This window comes from Hippocampus guttulatus, chromosome 10 (genome assembly GCF_054856545.1).
Source record: "Hippocampus guttulatus isolate MCC_2025c chromosome 10, RoL_Hgut_1.0, whole genome shotgun sequence".
NCBI lineage: Eukaryota > Metazoa > Chordata > Actinopteri > Syngnathiformes > Syngnathidae > Hippocampus > Hippocampus guttulatus.
Genome location: NC_141270.1, coordinates 16,994,095 through 17,016,475, shown reverse-complemented (window position 1 = coordinate 17,016,475; position 22,381 = coordinate 16,994,095). Strand labels below are relative to the sequence as shown.

General features: G+C 43.1%; 1 protein-coding gene across 1 annotated transcript; it reads right to left on the bottom strand.

The window, feature by feature from the left end:
* Positions 1 to 281: 281 nt before the first annotated feature.
* Positions 282 to 22,303, bottom strand: rel (REL proto-oncogene, NF-kB subunit). The gene is made up of 11 exons (XM_086122462.1): positions 22,223 to 22,303; positions 21,866 to 21,904; positions 19,752 to 19,891; positions 19,468 to 19,616; positions 18,895 to 18,986; positions 7,010 to 7,150; positions 5,748 to 5,852; positions 4,292 to 4,510; positions 4,097 to 4,162; positions 3,908 to 3,979; positions 282 to 2,942 (listed from the first exon to the last, which is right to left on the bottom strand). Exons 1-11 carry the CDS (start codon positions 22,236 to 22,238, stop codon positions 2,086 to 2,088), a joined length of 1,896 nt encoding a protein of 631 aa, XP_085978588.1. The 5' UTR covers positions 22,239 to 22,303; the 3' UTR covers positions 282 to 2,085.
* Positions 22,304 to 22,381: the final 78 nt, after the last annotated feature.

Here is a 22,381-nt window from a genome sequence, read left to right as displayed (position 1 = left end):
CTTTCATTGGTCAAACTCAAAATCTAGGAATGAAAATATCTCAAAAACCCGATGTGCTAGAAAAAAGTAAAGGCCTTTTTTTAATCACCGTCATAAAGTAATTTTAGGAACACATAAAGCCATCTCTGATTAAAATTTCCCATTGACCATTGTAGTCATAGTCATAGCAGTAGTAATAATAATCACCATCATCATCATCATAATAAAGGTTTTGCCTGATTATTATTGTTATTATAATTATTAATATTATCAGATACCTTAAACTAGTAAGTGACATCAGATTTTGAATACCATTGTTTATTAAAATTTCATCATGCCGTGAAACCCTCCAATCACCCAGAAAATATCATAGTCAAAAATTGTTCTTAAGGAGGTATAAGTAAAAGACATGATGAGCTTGGCCAGACGACAAAGTAGCTCTGAACAAGAGCGAACGTTTGTCCTTCATTAGCCACTTCTCTATCCAAAAAAAAGAAAACAATCAAAGAAGCCTCAGCTGAATGAATAAAACAAGAAAATATTTACATTTCTACCAGTCACACATCTGTTTGCCTCTCTGAGAATAACACATGTGATCACTAGTGTGACATAGTCATTACTGAGGAAAGTCACAACATTGCGTGCTTCCTCCAACTTCCTCATTGGAAAATTTAGTACCTTGTCAATTCATGAGCCCTTCAGAGAGTACTGAATTATGGCTAAAATGACAAAAATGTTGTTCGACAAAAAACAATGGAAAAAATTCGAAATGCACATGCGCAATATGTGACATTCTTTTACAAAGCAATTCAAAGAGCCATGGTAATTTGAAAATTCCCCACCTTTTCCCCCAAACAATTGAACCTCCAATGAAATCATGATACATTTGCACTTGATTCGCAGCAGCAAGGAATGACACATCACAAGAGGAAAAAAAAAAGGGACAAAGTAATACCATCCAATTGCTCTAGCGCAGGGGTCCCCAAACTTTTTGGACCGAAGATCTACTTTTCGATCAACTAACCTCCTGGGATCTACCCTTACCACACACACACACACACACACACGCACACACACACACGCAGGCCATGATGAGAAACAGCCTGAAACTGAGGCATGCGATGCACTTTTGCAGCCTGTCAACTATCATAGCTCACACGTACCATTTTAAAGTGCTTCCCTGTGCCCTCCTAGATTCCTATTCTTTTTCCGTGCCCTCGGTGAATTGTACACGAAGCAAACTCTGAATGAGAATAATGACGATAAAAGATAGAGCGCAACAGCTCTGATCACAAGCTGCAATTGCAGACTGCTGAGCGCTAACAACCTCCGGTGACGTAATCACGCGCCACCGTAAATTCAAGATTTACCTGCTTTATTTTATTTTTTTTGGATTTTTTTTTTTTGTGAAAACGAGACTGATAGGATGATTAGGGTGCAGCGTACATGAACACAAAAAATATACAGTATATAACTAACATGTTCAAAGACACACAAATGGTTATTTGTTTTTTTTTCTCCTCGACACTCCTCGGATCTACTTGGGACCTGTCTTAGATCTACCGGTAGATCAGGATCAACGTAATGGGCATCCCTGCTCTAGCGCTTAACCTCTTATTATTATCCCACATTGCCTGAACCAAAGTCAAGCGAGTGTACCACCAACCCACTTCTATATCCTCTCATTTTCATAGCCTTCATCACAAGCTCATCTCTTGTTCTGGTTTACGTTTAAGAAATCTGACGAAAGCTCAAAATAACAGAAGACAAAAGTGCATTGGAACTGCAGCAGTTTTTCCTGTCAGAAATGATCTAATATGGAATATGATGATTTATTATCTGGTGAAAATAATGGAATACAAAATAAAGATTTGCATTACCACGTGCCATGAAATCATTCCCTAGCGCTGGTGAGGGTGTGGAACAACTGTACCAATGATTGTGCTCACTCACTGATGTCATCCACAATACATCACACGGCAAAGCAAATGCCCAATTAGCATGCTTAGGACTAGTATCGGTTTCAGTTTGCAGGAAGTCAATGCTCAATGCGACGAGATGAATTCTTTGGATCCGAGCACCTTCTGTTGATGTGATTCCTAGTGGTTATTGTTTTAAGGAATGGCTTGTCTCGGCTCTGATCCAGTCCTCCAAAGTTGAAAAGTGACTCTCAGAAGTCATGTGATTGGTAGAGTAAGGGTCTTTCAGATTCAGGTGAGCAAGGTGTGGTTTTCTTCCACCATCTTGCCTTAAAACATTCGTGTTGGTGCCGTTGCTCATAGAAAGAGGAAGAAGGTTGGTGTATGTGTTCGCGTGGGGTTCTTGAGGAAAAGGCATCGCAGGCAAGGTAGATTCTTGCTTGACTGAGACGTGAGACTCTTGCTTCAGTTGGAACCCCGTCTGAGATTCTCTTCCGACTTGGCCCTTCAGAAATTCATTCCTTTGCATCCCCTCCAGGAGTGGGAAATTTCCCAGCCCCTGAGCACTCTTTTCTGAACCAGGAACGGTGCTCTCAATCTGAAATGGACTGAGGGCACTAAAATTGTTCCACGTATTTTGAAAGCCCTGGTTCTGACTCCCAAGGTGGTTCTGGACCCGGTTATCAAAGGCAGGTCCCGGCCCCTGGTGCTGTGAATGGAAGAGTGGGTGGGACTCAGGCTGGCTGATCACAGGAACTTGAGGAACTGCGTCCAAGCACTGCAAGTCCCTCATAGAGAGCTCAGGTAGGAGATTGCTTTCACAGGGGAAAGCAGAACCATGGTTTTGATGCTGTGGCCGACAGTTCTTCGGCCGGGGCGGATTGCCCATGACGTTAGAAGGATTGACGGAGGCCGCATCCATCGGAAGTACTTGGTTGGGGTTTGTCCAAGAATGGCTGACTGGAACATTTGCATGGTAGGGTTGGTTGAACGCAGGTTGCTGCTGCATTGGAGGTGGAGGCTGCCTTGGGTACATGCTGAGGTCTGGGGGAAAAAAAACAAAACAATAAATAAATAACTTTTACGACAGATCAACATAGAATTATGATGATTTTGGTGTCGTGATATGTTATAGTCATTAAATGAAGGATCACTGCCAAATTAGCCAGGACCCACTACAGCAGGGGCGTCAAACTAATTTTAGTCGCGGACCAGTTTGGAGTTACATCTTCCCTCGGAGGGCCGTTAGGACAATGAAACCACAAAATTATTACTTGTACACAACAAATTGATAGATTACCCGTTTTAAAAATCAGTCAAGTGTAATAGTTTGTTCAATTATTGTTCAAGTGAGAGTAAAACGCTTACAAAATCATTGCAAAACCTCAACGTCATTTATTACACATTACAATTTGACATTTCGGTCCAGATTTTAGCAAGTTGACTCACATGATTTGCTTTCGTGGGCCACATAAAATGACCTGGTGGGCCGGATTTGGCCCCCGGGCTTTGAGTTTGACACCAGTGGAATACTGTATACCATCATTATGCTACCGTAAAATGCGACTGTCAAGGATGGCCACTTGCCAGTTGGGACTTCTCATTTTACCGGTGTAATAAATCCAAATAAATACTTAATGGAATGGGGAATGACTGTACAGTATTTTGAACACGCAACTGGACATTGTTGGAACGGGTAACTACTTCAGAATGGGAAATGATTGTAGGGACATAACTATTTGCAACAGACAAACATAATTCATTAATCAATTGAAATGGAAAATGGGCACTGGTAGTGTTGTAGGTAAATTTGGTCAATCTTTGGTAGTGTTGTGAGTAAATCTGGTAATCTGTTTTGAAAAAAGATGACCTTGCAACACATAGTAATCATGGAGATAGAAGGTCGCGGAATATCCAAAACTCCTGACACCATTTGTCTCGGGATCTTTTCTTTTGTATGTCCTTGAGTCTCTTTTAAGGTACTATATGAATCAAAGTCATTACTGTACCTTGCATGTGATTCCTGGTGCTCTGTGGCACTGCTCTTTGCCTGCTCGTAGCCAGACTAGAAAAGGGAACAGCTAGAAAAATGCAGAAACACCTTTGTCACATTCATGTATTTAGGTACTCACTCTGGATGTGAGCATTCTGGGCACAGGGCTAATGTTTAACCGATTACGTTCAGTGGCAAATCTTACCTGACAATCCGGACATCTTCATTAAATTCTCTCGGCTGCGTTTTTTCTTATTATAGCCATAAGGGTCTAGAAAAAAAACCAAGCATAAAAAGCATAGAATATGTATTGTATTAGAAAGGTTGTGCAGCTTCTTATCCAACTAAGTGGTAAAGGGCGGCCACCATCCGGTGCATGTTTTCCCGGCATACTGCTCACCTTTGTCATCGGGAAGATATCGGAAGTCCAGTGGCTCGCTCACTTCCACATCGGACGGTCGGCGTAGCTGCATGTGCACAGTGACCGACTCCGTGATAGAGGTGTTGTAGAAAGGCGGCGTCTTAAAGACGATGGCCACTTGGCGATGAACGTCGGCTTGGGAGAACGAGCCTTTGGCCTCCCACCCATTAGAAGAGAAAAATCGGACTTCTATGTCATCTAAAGGAAAGAGGGATGACGGATGAGTATGCAAAGAGATGAATGGCTAAGCCTCAGATCAGAATCGGGGTGGGGTCGCTTAAAATTGTACTCTAAAGCAGCGGTCCCCAACTTTTTTTGCCCCACGGACCAGTTTAATGTCAGACAATATTTTCAGGGACCGGACTTTAAGCTGTGGCGGCTAAATACACCAAAATAATATGATATTGGGCCTTTTCCCCTTCCCACAGAAACTTTCCAAAGACGTTTGTTTTTTACTCATTTTGCTAGCTCCTGGCTTTCATTTTAGCGGTAACCTATCACATGACCGAGAAAAGCGCCTTGAGCTGCGTCAAGAGTGACACACTGTAGACGGATGTAATAGAGAATCCGGTATTTTTTTCAAAATGAAACATCTTTCAGATTGTGAAATAAATAAAACGGAAGTAATGTAATGTTATTGAGTCTTTCTGTGCAGCCCGGTACCAAATGACCCGCGGCCCGGGGTTTGGGGACCAATGCTCTAAAGCAGGGATGTCAAACTAATTTTTGACACGGGCCACATTTTAGTTACCGTTTCCCTTGGAGGGTTGTTATAACTGAAACCATGTAAAGAAGTCAAGAATAACTGTTGATTCAACTCTTGTTTAAGTTACTATCACGAGAGGTTTTGGAACAAGAAAATGATAAGAATATCTCTCTTTTTTATTACATATGAGAATTTAAATTTTTGGTAGACATTTTAGAAAACATCATGGAAGTTGACGTGTTTGATCTGCTTTTGCGGGCCACATAAAATGATGTGGCGGGCCAGATCTGGCCCCCGGGCCTTGGGTTTGACACACATGCTCTAAAGGACCAGAACTTTGTAATAATATGACTCAAGTAAAAGTAAAAAGTAGACCCCCACATAATGACTTGAGTAAGGGTAAGTATTGAGTGAAAAATCGAATCAAGTCAGTGTTCTACCCTGCTACGTGTCACGTAAATGAGTCACTTTGGAAACGTTGCTAACTCCTGTTGACTGGTCCAAATGTGCTGAAAAATCACCCCTGGTTGCGGTAGATTGGTGAAACATAGTCATGTGACAAATGTCTCGCTGGCAACAGAAAAACAAATAGGTTGCACAAGCAACAATAAAAATAAAAGTAGTCAAGTAAATGTAGCGACCCACCTCTGTCTAGAACAAGAAACAGGAAGCAATCGGAATAAAACACCAAAAAAGAAATAGAAAGGAAGACACTTCACACCAGTGTACCTTTCTGCACTTTATCACAAAGGAGGAAGATCTCATCTCCTCCCTTCACGGAGCCGCTGTTGCTGTTGACCCGACAGATCCTCAGCTCTGCAGTGTTTGGGGCCCCTGTCGTTTGAAACATACAAGAGAGCAAACGGGTGGAATCACAGGTGGCGTGTCAGAAACACATTGTGAGCACCATCAAGGCAGATGAAAACAAACACATATTAACTAACACATATAACATTCAAGTTGAAGCCTCGCCAAGTTGAGTCACATGTCTGTTGTCAGAAGAGGAAGTACCTCATGGTGACACTTGTTTGAGGGTTCATGTGTACAGTATACAACTTCCCCTTTCTCAATGTGTGGATGTGCGTGCGTGCATGTGTGTGTGTGTGTGTGTGTGATAAAACACTGAATTCGTTCACAAGTGACTGAAGCACCTGCAACTGTTTTAAGAGATATATATGATAATTCTAATGGGCGCATATGAGGTTGAACAATAAATAGTGCAGTTTTTATCCTACTTTTACACAAGTATTATCATAGGCGTAAATTCCTCTGCTCCAAAATTGAGTGGGATGTTATTTTTCTTTCTAAGATTGCCCAAAGACATGAGGACGTCTATCTTACGGTCGCATTTGCCGCAACACACTGAACAGTCAAACAAAACACAGAAAAATAAATAAACATAAATAAAACAGAACACAATAATTTGCAAATCATGCTTGACCTACAGTAGATTTCATTGAATAGCCTGAGGTTCACTTGTGGAACGTTCCAAACAGGTGTTTGATGAACATTCCTCAATTTTCATTTTTGCCACCTGTCCTAGCTTTTTGGGAACGTGTTGCAGCCATAAAAAAATTCAGTTAATGATCAGCAGCGAAAAACAATGAGGTTTATCAGTTTAAACATGAAATATCTTGTCTTTGTTGTGTATTCAATTAAATATCGGTTGAACATGATTTGCAAATCACCGTATGTTTATTTAACACAAGGTCCCAACTTCATTGGAATTGGGTTTGTGGATGATTAAAGCGCATCTGCAAAGTGACTCACATGAGTGTGATATGCATTGCATGATTTGTCTTTTAAGTGAAAATGTTAATATTAACAGAGGTTACTTATCCACTTGCGTAATGAAGGATGATAAACGTAACCTCAAAAATGACCTGTACGAGTACTGCAGACTTTTGTGATAGCTGCTCGGAGTCAAGAAGTAAACTTTGAAGCCAAATGTTATACAAAGAAACAAACAAGAACAAAAAAATGTCACTAACTGTTGTCATAGATGGGGTTGCTGACTACAGGGTTGAGTACTCGAGTGTAGTGGCCGTTGTCATCTTGCAGGAAAACCTGTATACACAAGCGGACCACGTTCAGGTCATATTCTTCTGTCTGCAGCAGCTGCTCTTGCGGCACTGTGGTCACACACATGCACAAACACACATGCACAAAAACACCAAGACGCTTGTTATTATCGTAGAGCAATTTCAACGCATATTTTGATATTACAGTCGACACGTTTCTGCAGATCACAAGCTCATTCGTGAGTAGACGGTACAGGAAACGTAAAAAGAAAACTCCACATAGCTGAACGCACTTAAAGCGGCAATCATTGATGCGATGTAGAAATGACTACTGAGAACGTCTAAATGAACAATGATTTTGAATTTTCGTACAAATATCTTCACATCATAGGCATTAAACCAGTGGTGTCAAATATACGGCCCGCGGGGCGAAGCCCAAGTAGGTTCGATCAGGCCCGCAGGATCATTTAAAAGTGAAAAAAATGGATATTTTTAACAAGGTGCAATTAATGGAGTACCCGCTAGGGGACACACTGTTTTGATCAGAGAAGAAGACAAAAGCAGCCTCAGTCTCTCGCTGAGACACACCCAACACCACAGACGATATCAAGGACATGTGAATACTTTATTCTTTACACATTTAATAGCACTCTCCTTAGTTTGTAAGGTGTAGGCAGGGATTAAATTTTGATTTTATATCCACATGTGTAAATGGTTTAAAAATTCCTTTCTTTAAAAATCTCGTTTAATCTTAAAGTGCATTACTATATTTTTCAATACCAATTACTTGTTAAAAGTTTTGTGCCTTTGTACAATCAGTGGGAGGATAAGGAAATCTAAGGTGCTTCATGAAATGTTTTGTAAAATATATGTTCATTAATTGTCAACATTTTCCAAATGTTCTTGTGCTTCTTTAGACCAAAACAAAGTAAAGACATATTATTTTGGTTATTTATAGCAGAGTATGGTATAATTTTAATGATTTGGCCCACTTGACATCCACCAAGATCGTATGTGGCCCCACAATGTGAATCGAGTTTGACAGCCCCACATTAAACACACCTTGCAGCAAGACTGATATACGGTAAAACAAAAGCTGTCAAACACTGGCTTTCAGCTCCCCACCTACAATTTGTTGCCACAGTGACGCTGAGCAACGTCACAGTCGAGTGGAAAGAAGGGTGTGTGCCCGCACGTGTGCGTGCCTGCGTGTGCGTGTGCCTGCGTGTATAACTGAGAGCCGAGACTCCCAACACAATTGCCTGAAAATGGCTCGTGACGTATGTGAAAGTAATGTAGTGGGACCAGAAAGCGTGAATCTTTGACTGGGGTGCTGCGACGCACGAGATGGAAACTCATTCATCTAGAACGTGTTGAGTAGCATAAATATTGCAACTAGCTTGTTGGGTGTTTTCCCCTGCTCGCTTCTCTGCGTTTGCAGAATCAAAAATCAATGCTTCTATGCAGAGAAGCGTGACTTGCCTCCTGTGGCATGGGGGGTAATTTTCTTCTCACCAATATGTACATTGGAACTGAAGTAAGTGAGTGTTGTTGACCACTGTTTTTAACCCTTTCAGCAATAGCGGTTACTACAGTGGACAGCTTATCATGTTATCCGGTTACAGAGTGCATGAGATTATATCGATGAAATGAAGTTGTTTGTACAGTGCTTGATTATTTATCACATGAATAATCTTTGACGAATGTACTAAACTCTTTAAAATAGTATATTTCTATTTCTTCTATGTACTTCTTGCATTACAATCCTGTCAGACCAAAAGTAAGTTGACCGTCAGTATACAGTGAAACTCCTCTACAACGAAACCTACATGGGCGAAAATACCTCCCCTAGTGTGAAAAAATCTTCATGCATTAACATCATTGCCATTTTCCTGCCCCCCATACAAAAAAAAAAACCCTGTTGCGTTATACGAAATCTTTTTCTCTGCTCTTGCCTCGCGACGAGATTCACTACAAAGAAGGTTATTCCAACAGCGACCTCTACTGCTTCATTCGGAAATGGCAACAGCAACCACCACATTGGTTTGCACATGCGCAGTAGTCCAGGAAATATTTGTTCAGACGCAGCAAGAACATTGCATTGCTAAAAAGGCTACAAAACGGACCTTTGGATGTCAAGCAGCTAAGACAAGAAGAGCTCTGACGCTGTAAGAGAGGGTAAAAGTGATCAAAATGAAAGATGGCGGAAACAAAATAAAATACATTATCCAAGAAATTGATGTAAGTGAAATTGAATGCTGATCGTAAATTTAGCAATTTATTTCCTTTTTTTTTCTTTCTACACCGACTATATGAAGTGTCAAATAAGTGTATGCTCATACTTATGCACCATTGGAATAAAAATAAGGAGTACACATACGTTTGTGTGTGTGTGTGTGTGTTTACATCTGAGTTCAAATTTGCTACAGTGAAAAAACCCCTGTTGTGAAAAAATTCTTGCTGAAAACATGATTTCGTTGTAGAGGAGTTTCACTGTATTGCAAATTAACTTGAGCACTGGTGCCGAAGGCCAACTGACAACGACGGTTAAAAAGAATGCATGACCTTCATTCGTTTTCTATTAAAAGGTGATCATCAATAAATATAGGGATGAAAATTCAGAGTAATGCAGTAGAACACATAGCTAGCACTCTAAATACAATGATACCGGGGGATCATGCTTCAAAACAAAAAAACTGTTGGTTGTAGTATTGCTGGACAGGATTTACACGACTCAGGATTACAGTAATATCAGCGGTGATTGGTGAAGATTGGAGTACGGGTAGAATTAAAGATTTGTGCGTTTTACTCTTTTTCAGGCATGCTGAAGGACTTATGAATAGGCAGTGTATTGACAAATGTGTATACCTACAGTATATTGTGTGTAAAGTTTTTGTTCTGTGGTTCTTGAAAAGTCTGGAATGAATTAAAGAAACTAAAGTGATACTATGCTAGCATCATCTGTGAACAGATAACACGCTTTTTTTTTTCTCCAAGATGGCACCCGAGTAGGCAGCCTTCGGCAAGTGCTCTTCAAGAGCCTTGCTTTTTTATTCTTTTTTGCTGTTTTTGTCTTTTATTTTGTCACATGTTGTTTGTTGTTTCATCGTGTGGACCTGATATGGGCTGTTTTCAGCGCTTTTTGGCCACGACATTCGTCAAAGGAGAAGTATCTGTGCTTGGTGGTTGCGCCTTCTCGGCAGCACGCCTGTACCAGCACAGATTTTGATTGGGAGGAATGTCGGCGCCATTGACTGTCGGTGCTGGACAGACCTGGGGCGCTTGTGTTTTTTGCGCCTGTAATGGGCAGCATTTTTCACAACCCCGTTTTGTTCAGTGGAGATGTCGGCGCTGTTGGACAGTCGGCGTTGGTGCGGCTGGATGGATGGCTGCTGAAGTTGAGGATGAGGAGAGAGGAGCGTTGGCGTAGAGCGCCGATGCGTATTTGGAACCGTGAGTCGCTGCTTGGAATTGAAATGGATTTCCATGGGACAGGAGAAGTGAACCAATTTCTTTTTTCGTCAATGGATGCTACAGCTTCTTGTTGACTTTGAAACTTAGCTTGTAGCCGACGTGTGCACATTTTGAGCATGACGTCTCTGATCCACTGGTTAAAGGACACTTTGATTCTCTCCTCTTTCATCTCAAACTGCTTCAAACAACAAAGCGTGTGATGGAAAAGTGGTTAGAACCGCATGACTGTCCGTGTTTTATGTTATGTGTTGTGTTTATTATTTTACTTTATGTTAACTGTTTTGTTAAGCGCTTTGTTACAGCTGCTGCTGTTGTGAAAGCGCTATATAAATCAGCATGTATTGTATTGTATTGTATTAACTACTGACAAGTAGACACTTTTTCACGCTCAAGCCTGACAAGCGTGGATCTGTCAGGGGAGTTTGTGAGTTTTTAATGGAGGTTGGTTGAGTGTGTTGGGATGAATAGAGAGAGGAAGTAATGCCCTCCGATGCGGGGAGAAGTCAAATTTCAGAGCAGAAGTGAGCTGATGAGAGACCGCGCGCGAGAGAGCTATATTGTACATCACACAAACGGTGGCAATACTGCTTTTAGTGAAAACCACTGGTCAGATGGTACTTCTATATTAAATGTATGCCACCCTAACTCTCTGGTGACGTTAGTCTCACTAGGATTAGTAGACAAGAAATTAATTTAAACCCACCAAAGTATGGAAGTTGAAAGTATGCCAAACGCGAACATACTTCAATCGGCTGCATATGTGTACAAATCTGGAAAAAACCCAGAAGAAAAACGTAAAATAAATAAATGTATTTATAAATGGGCTTCACTTAAAAGTACTCAAAACACTTTCACAATGTCACCTCATACACGCAATGTATGTAAGTGACGGCCCATTTACCATGTGTATAATTCTCAATTTGGACACGGGGGGCTGTTGATCCAGCAGCACCCAAAATTTGGAAACAGATTAATGGGTTCTGACCCATATGGATTTTTTTTAGGCTGATTCCAATATTTCGATGTCCGATATACCTGTACACCGATTCCGATTAATAGCCAATTACCCAAAAATAAAACCAAAAAAAAAGAATAAAAAAACATTTTTTTTTGTCCCTTAACACTTCCCACAATAAAGCTTAAAAATATCTTGCCTTTATCTTTATTTTTGTTGTAACGTGTTACTGTGTTAAAAAGATTTTGGAAAAGAAAATCAGCTGAATAATGCTGTTTTCACTAGAGCTGATTTTGGGTCCTATAAAAAAAAAAATCCTCGTCTCACCCCCCCTCGGGTGGTGTTCATCCCTCATTCAGCTCGGGTCCTCTACCAGAGGCCAGGAAGCTTGAGGGTTCTGCGCAGTATCCTTGCTGTTCCCAGCACTGCACATTTCTGGACTGAGATGTCCGATGTTGTTCCTGGGATCTTTTGCAACCACTCATCTAGTTTGGGGGTCACTGCCCCGAGTGCTCCGACCACCACAGGCACGACTGTCACCTTTACCTTCCAGGCTCTCTCCAGCTCCTCTCTGAGCCCTTGGTATTTCTTGAGTTTCTCGTGTTCCTTCTTTCTGATGTTTCCATCACTTGGGACCGCTACATCCACTACAACGGCTTTCCTCTGCCCTTTATCTATGATCACGATATCTGGTTGGTTCGCCATTACCATCTTGTCAGTCTGGATCTGGAAGTCCCACAGGATCTTCGCTCTGTCATTCTCCGCCACCTTCGGAGGTGTTTCCCATTTTGACCTTGGGGTTTCCAGTCCATACTCCGCACAGATGTTTCGGTAGACTATGCCAGCCACCTGGTTATGGCGTTCCATGTAGGCTTTCCCTGCCAGCATCTTACACCCTGCAGTTATGTGTTGGATCGTCTCAGGTGCCTCTTTGCACAACCTACACCTTGGGTCTTGTCTGGTGTGGTATATCTGGGCCTCAATGGCTCTGGTGCTCAGGGCCTGCTCCTGAGCAGCCAGGATGAGTGCCTCTGTGCTGTCTTTCAGGCAAGCCCTCTCTAGCCACTGATAGGACTTCTTGAGATCGGCCACTTCAGTTATGGTCCGGTGGTACATCCCGTGTAGGGGCTTGTCCCTCTTCCAGCGCCTCATCTTCTGTTCCCCATTGTCTGAGACATTCTCTGAGTACGTCATCTGTTGGAGCCTTCTCCTTGATGTATTCATGGAGCTTGGATGTTTCATCCTGGACAGTGGCTCTCACACTCACTAGTCCCCGGCCTCCTTCCTTTCGGCTTGCGTACAGTCTCAGGGTGCTGGATTTGGGATGGAAACCTCCATGCATGGTTAGGAGCTTTCGGGTCTTAACGTCCGTGGTCTGAATCTCTTCCTTTGGCCACCTTATTATTCCTGCAGGGTACCTGATCACTGGCAGGGCATATCTGTTTATTGCCCGGGTCTTATTCTTGCCATTGAGCTGGCTTCTTAGGACTTGCCTCACTCGCTGGAGGTATTTGGCGGTAGCCGCTTTCCTTGTTGCCAGTTCGAGGTTGCCATTGGCTTGTGGTATACCGAGGTACTTGTAGCTGTCCTCAATGTCTGCTATTGTTCCTTCAGGGAGTGAGACCCCTTCAGTGCGGACTACCTTTCCTCTCTTAGTCACCATCCGACTACATTTCTCAAGCCCGAATGACATCCCGATGTCTCTGCTGTAGACCCTGGTTGTGTGGATCAGGGGTCTATGTCCCTTTCGCTCTTAGCATACAGCTTTATGTCATCCATGTAGAGGGGGTGACTTTGTAGCTCCATTTCTGAGGCGGTATCCATAGCCTGTCTTGGTGATTACTTGGCTTAGGGGGTTCAGTCCTATGCAGAACAGCAGTATATGCCATCACCTTGGTATATGCCACATTTGATGGACACTTGGGTAAGTGGCTTGCCATTGGCTTCCAGTGTGGTTTTCCACATCCTCATCGAGTTCGCAACGAAGGCTCTTAGGGTCCTGTTCACCTTATACAACTCCAAGCATTCAGTGATCCATGTATGTGGCATCGAGTCATAGGCTTTCTTGTAATCAATCCAGGCTGTGCACAGGTTGGTACGTCGGGACCTGCAGTCTTGTGCGACTGTTCTGTCAACCAGGAGCTGATGTTTGGCTCCTCTGGTATCTCTACCAATGCCCTTCTGTGCTTCGCTCATCCATGTGTCCACTTATCTTAGCCGCAATGATGCCTGACATGAGCTTCCATGTCGTGGAGAGACAGGTTATTGGCCGATAGTTGGATGGGACTGCACCCTTTGAGGGATCCTTCATGATCAGGATCGTTCGCCCTTCAGTTAGCCATCCTGGGTGAGCCCCATCCCTCAGCAGCTGGTTCATTTGTGCTGCTAGGCGCTCATGCAGTGCTGTGAGTTTCTTTAGCCAGTAGGTGTGGACCATGTCCGGGCCTGGTGCTGTCCAGTTCTTCATCTCTGAGACTCTTTCCTGTATGTCTGCCACTGTTATGGTAACTGGTTTCTGTTCAGGGAGGTTGCTGTGCTCCTCTCTCAGGGTCACCAGTCATTGTGCACTGCTGTTATGTGCAACCTCCTTCTCCCATATGCCTTTCCAGTACCTTTCAGTTTCCAGTCTTGGTGGGTCAGCTCTGTTGTTAGGACCCTGCCACTGAGCGTACACTTTCGCAGGTTGTGTTGCGAACAGCCTGTTTATTCGTCTGGCCTCATTCTCTTTCGTGTACCGCTTTAGGCGGCTGGACAAGGCTTGCAGCCTTTGTTTGGCAGTTTCGAGTGCTTCAGGTATGGTCATCTGGATGTACCTCTTGGGTATCGGCCTTTTCATCACACCTCTCTGGGCCTCCGTCAATTGACTCACATCTTTCCGAGCCGCCTTGATCTTAGCCTCCAACCGTCTTTTCCATGGTGGGTAATGTATCTCATGGCTTCCATGGTTGCTCTTATAGCCAAGCATCTCAAGGATCACTAATGCTGAAGCGTATATCAGCTCATTGGTTTCCGTGATCGTTACGGTAGGGATCGCCCTCAGTGCTGCATTCACACTTTCCATGAGACTTTCAGGTGGTACTTCACATAGCCGTTGTAATCGGTTTCTAGGTTGCCCAGCTTTCATTCTCGCCATGATCTTAGCTTTCAGGTCAGTTGCTGCCTCGCTCAGCATTTCAATCATTGGGGCTGGCCTCCCAATCTCATCATCTGCATTCATTGGGGCTTGCCTCCCAATCTCTGGGCCCTTCACCATGGAACCTGCGTTGTACCTCATCAATCTCAAGTTGTGACAGCAGTTGCCGTTTGTGGATGTTGGAACACTGTGCTACTAGTTGTTTCGTAGTCAACCGTGACTGTGGGTTTCGAAGTAGCCATTTAGCCCACATTCTCTGCATGTAACCCCTCTGACTAGGGTTGCTTGAGTAGTAGCATTCCAACAGAGCCATGTTATCGCATCTCGCCCATCTCCGCTTTGTTCCAGTAGCCCATTTTTCATCAAGGTGCTCTATTCCCCAGCACCTGACGCAGACCTTGTTTGGCCGGGCGACGTCTGAGCCGGCATGTCATTCATTTTATTGTCTCTCATCATTGTATGAGGTAGGCATTAGCGTGAAGGATCTTGCCCAAGGACCCACACTGGATGGTGTTATGTGCTCATTTTTTGCCCCAAGCGGGATTCGAACCACCGTCTCCCGTATGCCAAACCGATGCCTTACCAACTGAGCTATCCAGCCACTCTATATATGTATATGTATGTATGTATATGTATATATATGTATATATATATATATATAGGGCGGCCCGGTAGTCCAGTGGTTAGCACGTCGGCTTCACAGTGCAGAGGTACCGGGTTCAATTCCAGCTCCGGCCTCCCTGTGTGGAGTTTGCATGTTCTCCCCGGGCCTGCGTGGGTTTTCTCCGGGTGCTCCGGTTTCCTCCCACATTCCAAAAAACATGCATGGCAGGCTGATTGGACGCTCTAAATTGTCCCTAGGTGTGAGTGTGGGCGTGAATGGTTGTTCGTCTCTGTGTGCCCTGCGATTGGCTGGCAACTGATTCAGGGTGTCCCCGCCTACTGCCCGAAGACGGCTGGGATAGGCTCCAGCACCCCCCGCAACCCTAGTGAGGATCAAGCGGTTCGGAAAATGGATGGATGGATATATATATATATACACACACACACACACACACACACACACACACACACACACACACACACACACACACACACACACACACACACACACACACACACACACACACACACACACACTAATCCCTCGCTATAACGCGGTTCACCTTCTGCGGCTTCGCTGTTTCACGGATTTTTTTAGTGCAGTTTTTTTAATGCTTTTTTTTAAACAGTGAATTGTGTTCTGCATCCTGATTGGCTAAGGGACTGACCAACGTGAACAGTCTCCGCACCTCGTCGCTGTACAGCTTGCCAAATTTACCTTGGCAAATTTTTGGTCTTTGGTTTCATTGTATTAGTGGTGGATGCTGGTCTGTCAAGGAGGGGAAGCTCAATTTCGGCCTACATCATAAAATGTGTCTGTTTTATTTATACGTGAATTCTACTCTTCGTTCCTTTTCAAAAAAATGAAAAGGATGCCTTCACCATAAGATCGGTGATTGGTTCATTTCGCTGTCAATCAAAAAGAGATTCAGCCTCAGACAGAATATCCAATCATCATGCAGAAAAGCTGAGCTTCCTGGCCAGCCTATAAACGCCCACTGTCCATAGACTCCCAGAGACGCTGAGCGTCCAATGGGTGGGACAAAACCAGCATTTATCCAATGACTCGTCTCGTTTCAATGCATTGGGACAACCTACACTGAAGTCTCTCGACGCCCAGCGTCCGTGCTGTAGACGCTCAGCGTCCACACAGTGAAGCTGCGGGAATGAATGAGAGTCGCGTCGTAATCAGTAATAAGACGCTGATTTGGAACAAAAGTTGAGCGCGTTGAAGCGCATAGTCAATGACATGTACACACAATTGTACGTACACACATATTTGATCACTTACTTTTTGACATTTTAGGAGAAGCTGAGCTTCCCTTGCAGTCTGAGAGCAATCGCCTCTGCATTGTATACATCACTGGTGTCAAAGTCAAGGCCCGGGGGCCAGATCCGGCCCCCATATAATTTTACGTGGCCCGCTGGAACAAATCGTGTGTGTTGACTATCATGATTCTTGCTGAAATTTGTACCGAAATGTTAAACTGTCATGGGTAATAAATAACGTTGAGATTTTGCATCGGCCCTCTGAGGGAAGCCGTAACGCCGAAGTGACCCGCGACAAAAAATGTGTTTGACACACCTGGTATACATAGTTCAGTATTGTCTAATAACTGTAAAAAAAAAGATGACTATCAAGTACCAAGTACAACTTTATTGAAATTTCGTCCCTCTCACTTTTTGGAACATAACCCCCGCAATAAACGAGGGATTACTGTGTATATATATATATATATATATATATATATATATATATATATATATATATATATATATATGTGTGTGTGTGTGTGTATGGGAAAACTGCCTGATTTACTCAGACATTGAAATGATGCCCTTCAAACGCATCTACTTGCTGTGCACTGCAATTGAGGATGCACCATTTCCCTAGTGAGGATTAAAACTTGAAAATGACAACAACCAGAGGCCCATGAATCCTCAGTAGGCTTCAAGGTCAGAGGCGCTCAGCCATGTTTGTCGACAAAGTAAAACGTAAAGCAGGAGTCAAAGAATTAAACGCATCTCCCCGTAGTTGACAGCTGCATGAAGAAAATAATAGCTAACTTCGCTTTTAACTTCAACCCCGCCACCCCCAGTTAACGCCTATGAATGAATCCTGCATTCCCATATCTCACGCGCATTTTCCATGTGCTCAATTGAGCAACTGTGATCAAGAACGGGGAAGTAGCCTAACGCTTGTTTGCGTGACAGCGGCCGCTGTCGATCTGCACAGGCGCAAAATGGAAAGAGAGGGGAAATGGCATTTCGCTAGATATACAGTATATAATCTGAGCTTTGGTGTGACGTGAGAAAAAAAAATGGGGTCAAATTCTTTTGAAACGTTTCAACCACAGCAGCAGCAGCAGTACTGATAAGGATAATACGCTCATAACATAATGACATGATATTGTAACAGCAGCAAAATTTAAAAAAAAACAAAAAACAAAAGGAAGAAAATAGTTACCAGATGCCTATCTCAATTATTTCATGACCGCTGAGATATGAGCAGTCACACTACGCCACTTTGATCCCAGCAAAAGAAAAGCAAGATGTCATACTGTCGCATACCTTTGGGGCATTTTAGTATTGAATCTCAAGATTAAGGATTAGGATACACTGCCATGCATTAAGCATGGTTATGCCCCCCCCCCCTTTTGTTTATTTTATTTGTATTTTGGCTTAGCAACAACATGAAAAAAAAAGTTGACCAGAGGATTGCAGTTTGTAATTTTCCATCCATTTCATTTTCTATAGCGCTCGTCCTCTGTGAGGTCGCTGGTAAACTGGAGGCCGGGTGACTGGTCGCCGGCCAATCGTTAGGCAAATATCAAGGGAAACTCGAGAAAACACTGTCATGCGATTTCTATTGAATTGTGTTGAGAAATTATAGAATTGGACCTTTCTGTTGACGACAAGCAAAGAAATGAGAACATTCATTTCAATGCACTGTGTTATGAGAGGATTGCTAGGACTGTCTCGCGTGGCATTATATTAACTCAATTAACGTCTATCATTTGTTGTTTTTGCGACATTTCGATTCAATTACCGACGGAAGGGTCATTTTCAGCTCAATCGAAGCTTGGTCACGCTGTGGTTTGTGTTCCGATAAAATCGCCACAGTCGGAATGTTACAATGTTCAGGCAGCCGTGTGAATGCGAATGGAAGTCAAGCAGTATTTATCACGCAAATATTTCATGTTGTTTGCAAGTCTGCCTCATAGTTTTGAGGTCCGGGGTTTCATTCTTGGCAACGGCCTTCCTGTGTGGAGTTTGTGTGGCCTTTCCATGCTCCTGCAGGTTTACTGCCGGTAGAGCGGATTCCTCCTCCAAAAACATACGTGGAAGGTTCATCTGTGACTCTTCAATGTCCTTAGATGTGAATTTGAATTTGTCGATATGTGCATGACTGGCTATCGTCCAGGGTGTACGCTGCCTCTCTCCCCAAAGTCTGCTAAGACAAGCTTCAGGTCACAAGAGACACTAATGGTTTTGAATCTAGATGGAGAGTACCGGTAGCTTTAATGCTGGGCCCGACTGAATGAAAGGTGGACTGGACTGCACAAGTGGGAACAAAAGCATACAAACTGTCCCCGTTTTTTGTCATCACTTGGTTTCATTCACATGACTTTGTTATGGAAGATTTCCCCCAAAGAGCAATGAAAAGACTGAGACAATCCCAGGACTCACCATTGAAGGGGTTGATCCTTTTGCTAATCCGTTGTAAAATGGCATCTTTTACCTCCCGCTTCTTCACACACCGGATCCCCAGATTCTGGAAACTAAGCCAATCACGACATACTACATGAGCCACAGCAACTACAGAGGCACAAACTTTGCAAACAATTAAGTTAGCGGGCTACTTCCTGTTTCATGGAGCTAAAATGGCATCAGATATGCCCAATCGACGAACAAAGCCTTGTGCTTAATGTAAATATTTACTATAGCGAGGTCCATGAGAGAATTGCAAATTTGACAAACCAAAATATTCAGACTCATTCACACATGCTCAAGTACACACACACAGACACACACACACACTCACACATACACATACACATAGACAACCTCAGTTTTCCCTTTCTACCACACGTTCGGGGTGTATCAGTGATGTCACGTGGGGAATTCCCATGATGCCATACTCCATTTTTTTTTTTGTGTGTACAGGCATGTTTATTTATTTGTAATGCTTGACCTATTCAAATAACGGCGAAGGTGATAATGATTCAGCTAGCATGTTAGTACAAGCCCCGTGAAACTCACGCGATTACTTTGCGATCCGGCCCAAACTCTGCCTCGTAGTAGCCATCTTTGCAGTCCTTGCCCACCAAATCATGAGGATGTGGCCTGTATGGCTCATTCTTTGTCACCAAATAAACACACACTCTACCCATGCCACTGTAATTCAGAATCTGTGGAGGGACAAGAGGGAGTGGGTGGAAAAGTTGATTTACAAGCACGCACAAGGAAAGTCAGTAAGTGAGTTCAAGAAAGGATGTCGCGACAAGTTTATTTGGGTGGACAATAAAACAATAAACAGTCGTCACCTGCAGACTGGGGTAGGTCCTGTTGTTGTCCGTGCTTTTCTCACCGGGGATGCTGCCAGCCGAACGACCCTCACACTTGTACCGGAAGCGCATTCCTCTCATCCTGGGTTGCTCAAAGATGCGGATCGCCGGCTCGCCCACTAGGGAGGGACGGTGGTCCAAACAATCAGTGAATGCAAATGCAGCAAATAGTCAGAGAACCAAAAGGTAGCAGCAGTACCCTCACGAAAGGCTTATAAAAAAAACTGATAAATGATTGCTTCAAAATGTTAAAAAATAAACCCAAACAAAACTCTGACCCATGGCTGGTTATTATTAATTTGTAAACATCACATCATTATAGTGTACTATATTGCCTTTTCTATATTTAAAATGAAACTTGAAATGCTGTATATCTACAAGTGCTGATAAATGGTGGCTGTCTGTTTGGAAAAAAAAATAAATCCACTTCCGGTTTATTGCAGTGTTCCAGTGCCACACACAACAGTTGAAAAAGTTGAAAGACCTCATGTTGTTTTCATGTAGTTTTATCCACCAACGTGCTTTAAACACATGTAAACTTGATAAAACACACTTTTCTTAACACATTGTAAACTGTATTTGATGACAAAACAAAACGGGGAAAAAAATCAAGCATAAAATGTTTGGAAAATACTGTCCTATGTATCTGGGATCGTAGCGATTTTCAAGGAATGAAATAGTCACATTTTCAGTTTCAGAGGTTGAATTTTAGGAACACAAGTTTGCCAGCTAGAAACGAAACTTCTTAAAATATCTTCTTGTAGGGTTTTTTCAGCTTTTGTTTCATCGTGTCATTACTTGTTTTATACTTTGAGAGACAGAAATAGCTGGCTAACTCTTGTCATGATAATTAACATGTAAATACTATGTAGGTACTGAACCATGCACTGTTTTCTTTTCTTTCTTTTTTTTTTTTAAACACTGAGGTTTTGGTGTAACGTTGGTGCTTTGTCGTAACTTCACATTGTCTCTGTACAGTGCTCCGTGTTGCGTCTTTTAAGTGATAGTAAAAAGTCGACGTGTTGGAATCGCTAGTCTCAGCGTGCTGGCGACATGTTTGCAGATGGCCATTTTCTGGTTGGTGTCTGACTTTTTAAAACCGTAGAATTACAGTTCCCTCTTTTTGGTGTCAAGTCGTTGGACTCTGCTTCCACTTTGTTATTTGCTAAACTCTCCGCACCTGCCATGTGGTTTACAGTCACGCACCTCCGGCACTGCCATAAAAGAGATGTACACATGCAAAGTGGCCTTTCTGCAATGATATCAGCCTTTGTTCATTTCTCATACAATGTTAGCCTGGCGTCTAAAATCACTCCCGTCACACAAAAATCCACAATTCATACGCTGAGGGAGCGCATGCACACTGCACAGACTGTTTGTTGAACTCAACGTTGAGCGTCAGATAAAAGTCTCCTCTTGCCCGTTCTGCAGGCATGACCAATCAATGCACACTTAATCCAAGAGTAACATTTGATGTGGCTCGCCTGTCCCATATACGAGGGCATTCCAGTGATATAGCGGGGCTGCAGCAGGGCAAAACTAATTGAACCGCGATGCGCTTTGTGCAACTTTTGGGGTCAACCCTGTTGACGCTGTTGTTAAACTTATAGAATGACACAAGTGTGCCTGTGTGAGAGGAACTAAAAGTGAACCAGGAAGTTTCATGTGATATGAACAGAACTTCGATGTGACAGGTCTCTTTTTCTCTCTCCATCTCTCTCTCTCTCTCTCTCACACACACACGCGCGCGCATACACACACACACACACACACACACACACACACACACACACACACACACACACACAATTCTGCCAGGATAAAACAAGCCCTGTCGCATTTCTCTTCTAACTGCGGTGTGTATCGTTTGCCAAATGGAAAAATCTGATGCTCACACCACAGACAGATAATGTCGGTCCTAAGATGATCGTTCGAGTCCCACAAAGCTCAAAACGCAGCTGTGAAACATAACTAATGCCGCTTGATTCTTTGCCTCAAAACAAAATGGGGAAGTGAAAGTACACTGCTGTGCATTTATTGAGTGATGGAGCTTGCTTTTCTGTGTGGTTCTTTGAGTCTTGAATTGTACTTACTCTGGTGTGGGTCATCCTCAAGCATGGAGGGCAAAAGAGCTGGAAGTAAAGAATCACACGGGAAAGAAAAATGTAACCTCCAACTATATTGATGAGCGTGTGTGCTGAAGGTTGGGTATTGCAAAATAAGCTAGTTTAGCAATTTCCTGACACCGTGTAAAAATGAGCTCACTGTTTAATAAAAGTGAAAACAACAAGTTGTCATTTATGAGACATGCTGTATGCATAGTGTTGACATTCTAGAGCCAGTCATATTCACCATACACATACCAATGTATTCTTAATGTCATTTTTCATTCATTACATCTTCTACTGTTCGACTACGGTACAATGAATAAAAAGGGGATTGCTACTCACCATCCATGATGCACATGCAAACGCTCTGTTGACTTGTCACAGGCTTCTGACTTGCTCAGAGTGCGTGACAGAGGACTCGAAACATGGAGTCGTGAAGGAAGTGCCCCGGCGGAAATCCCCAGCTAGAAAGGGCCAATCAGCAGCTTGTGAGTCACTTCA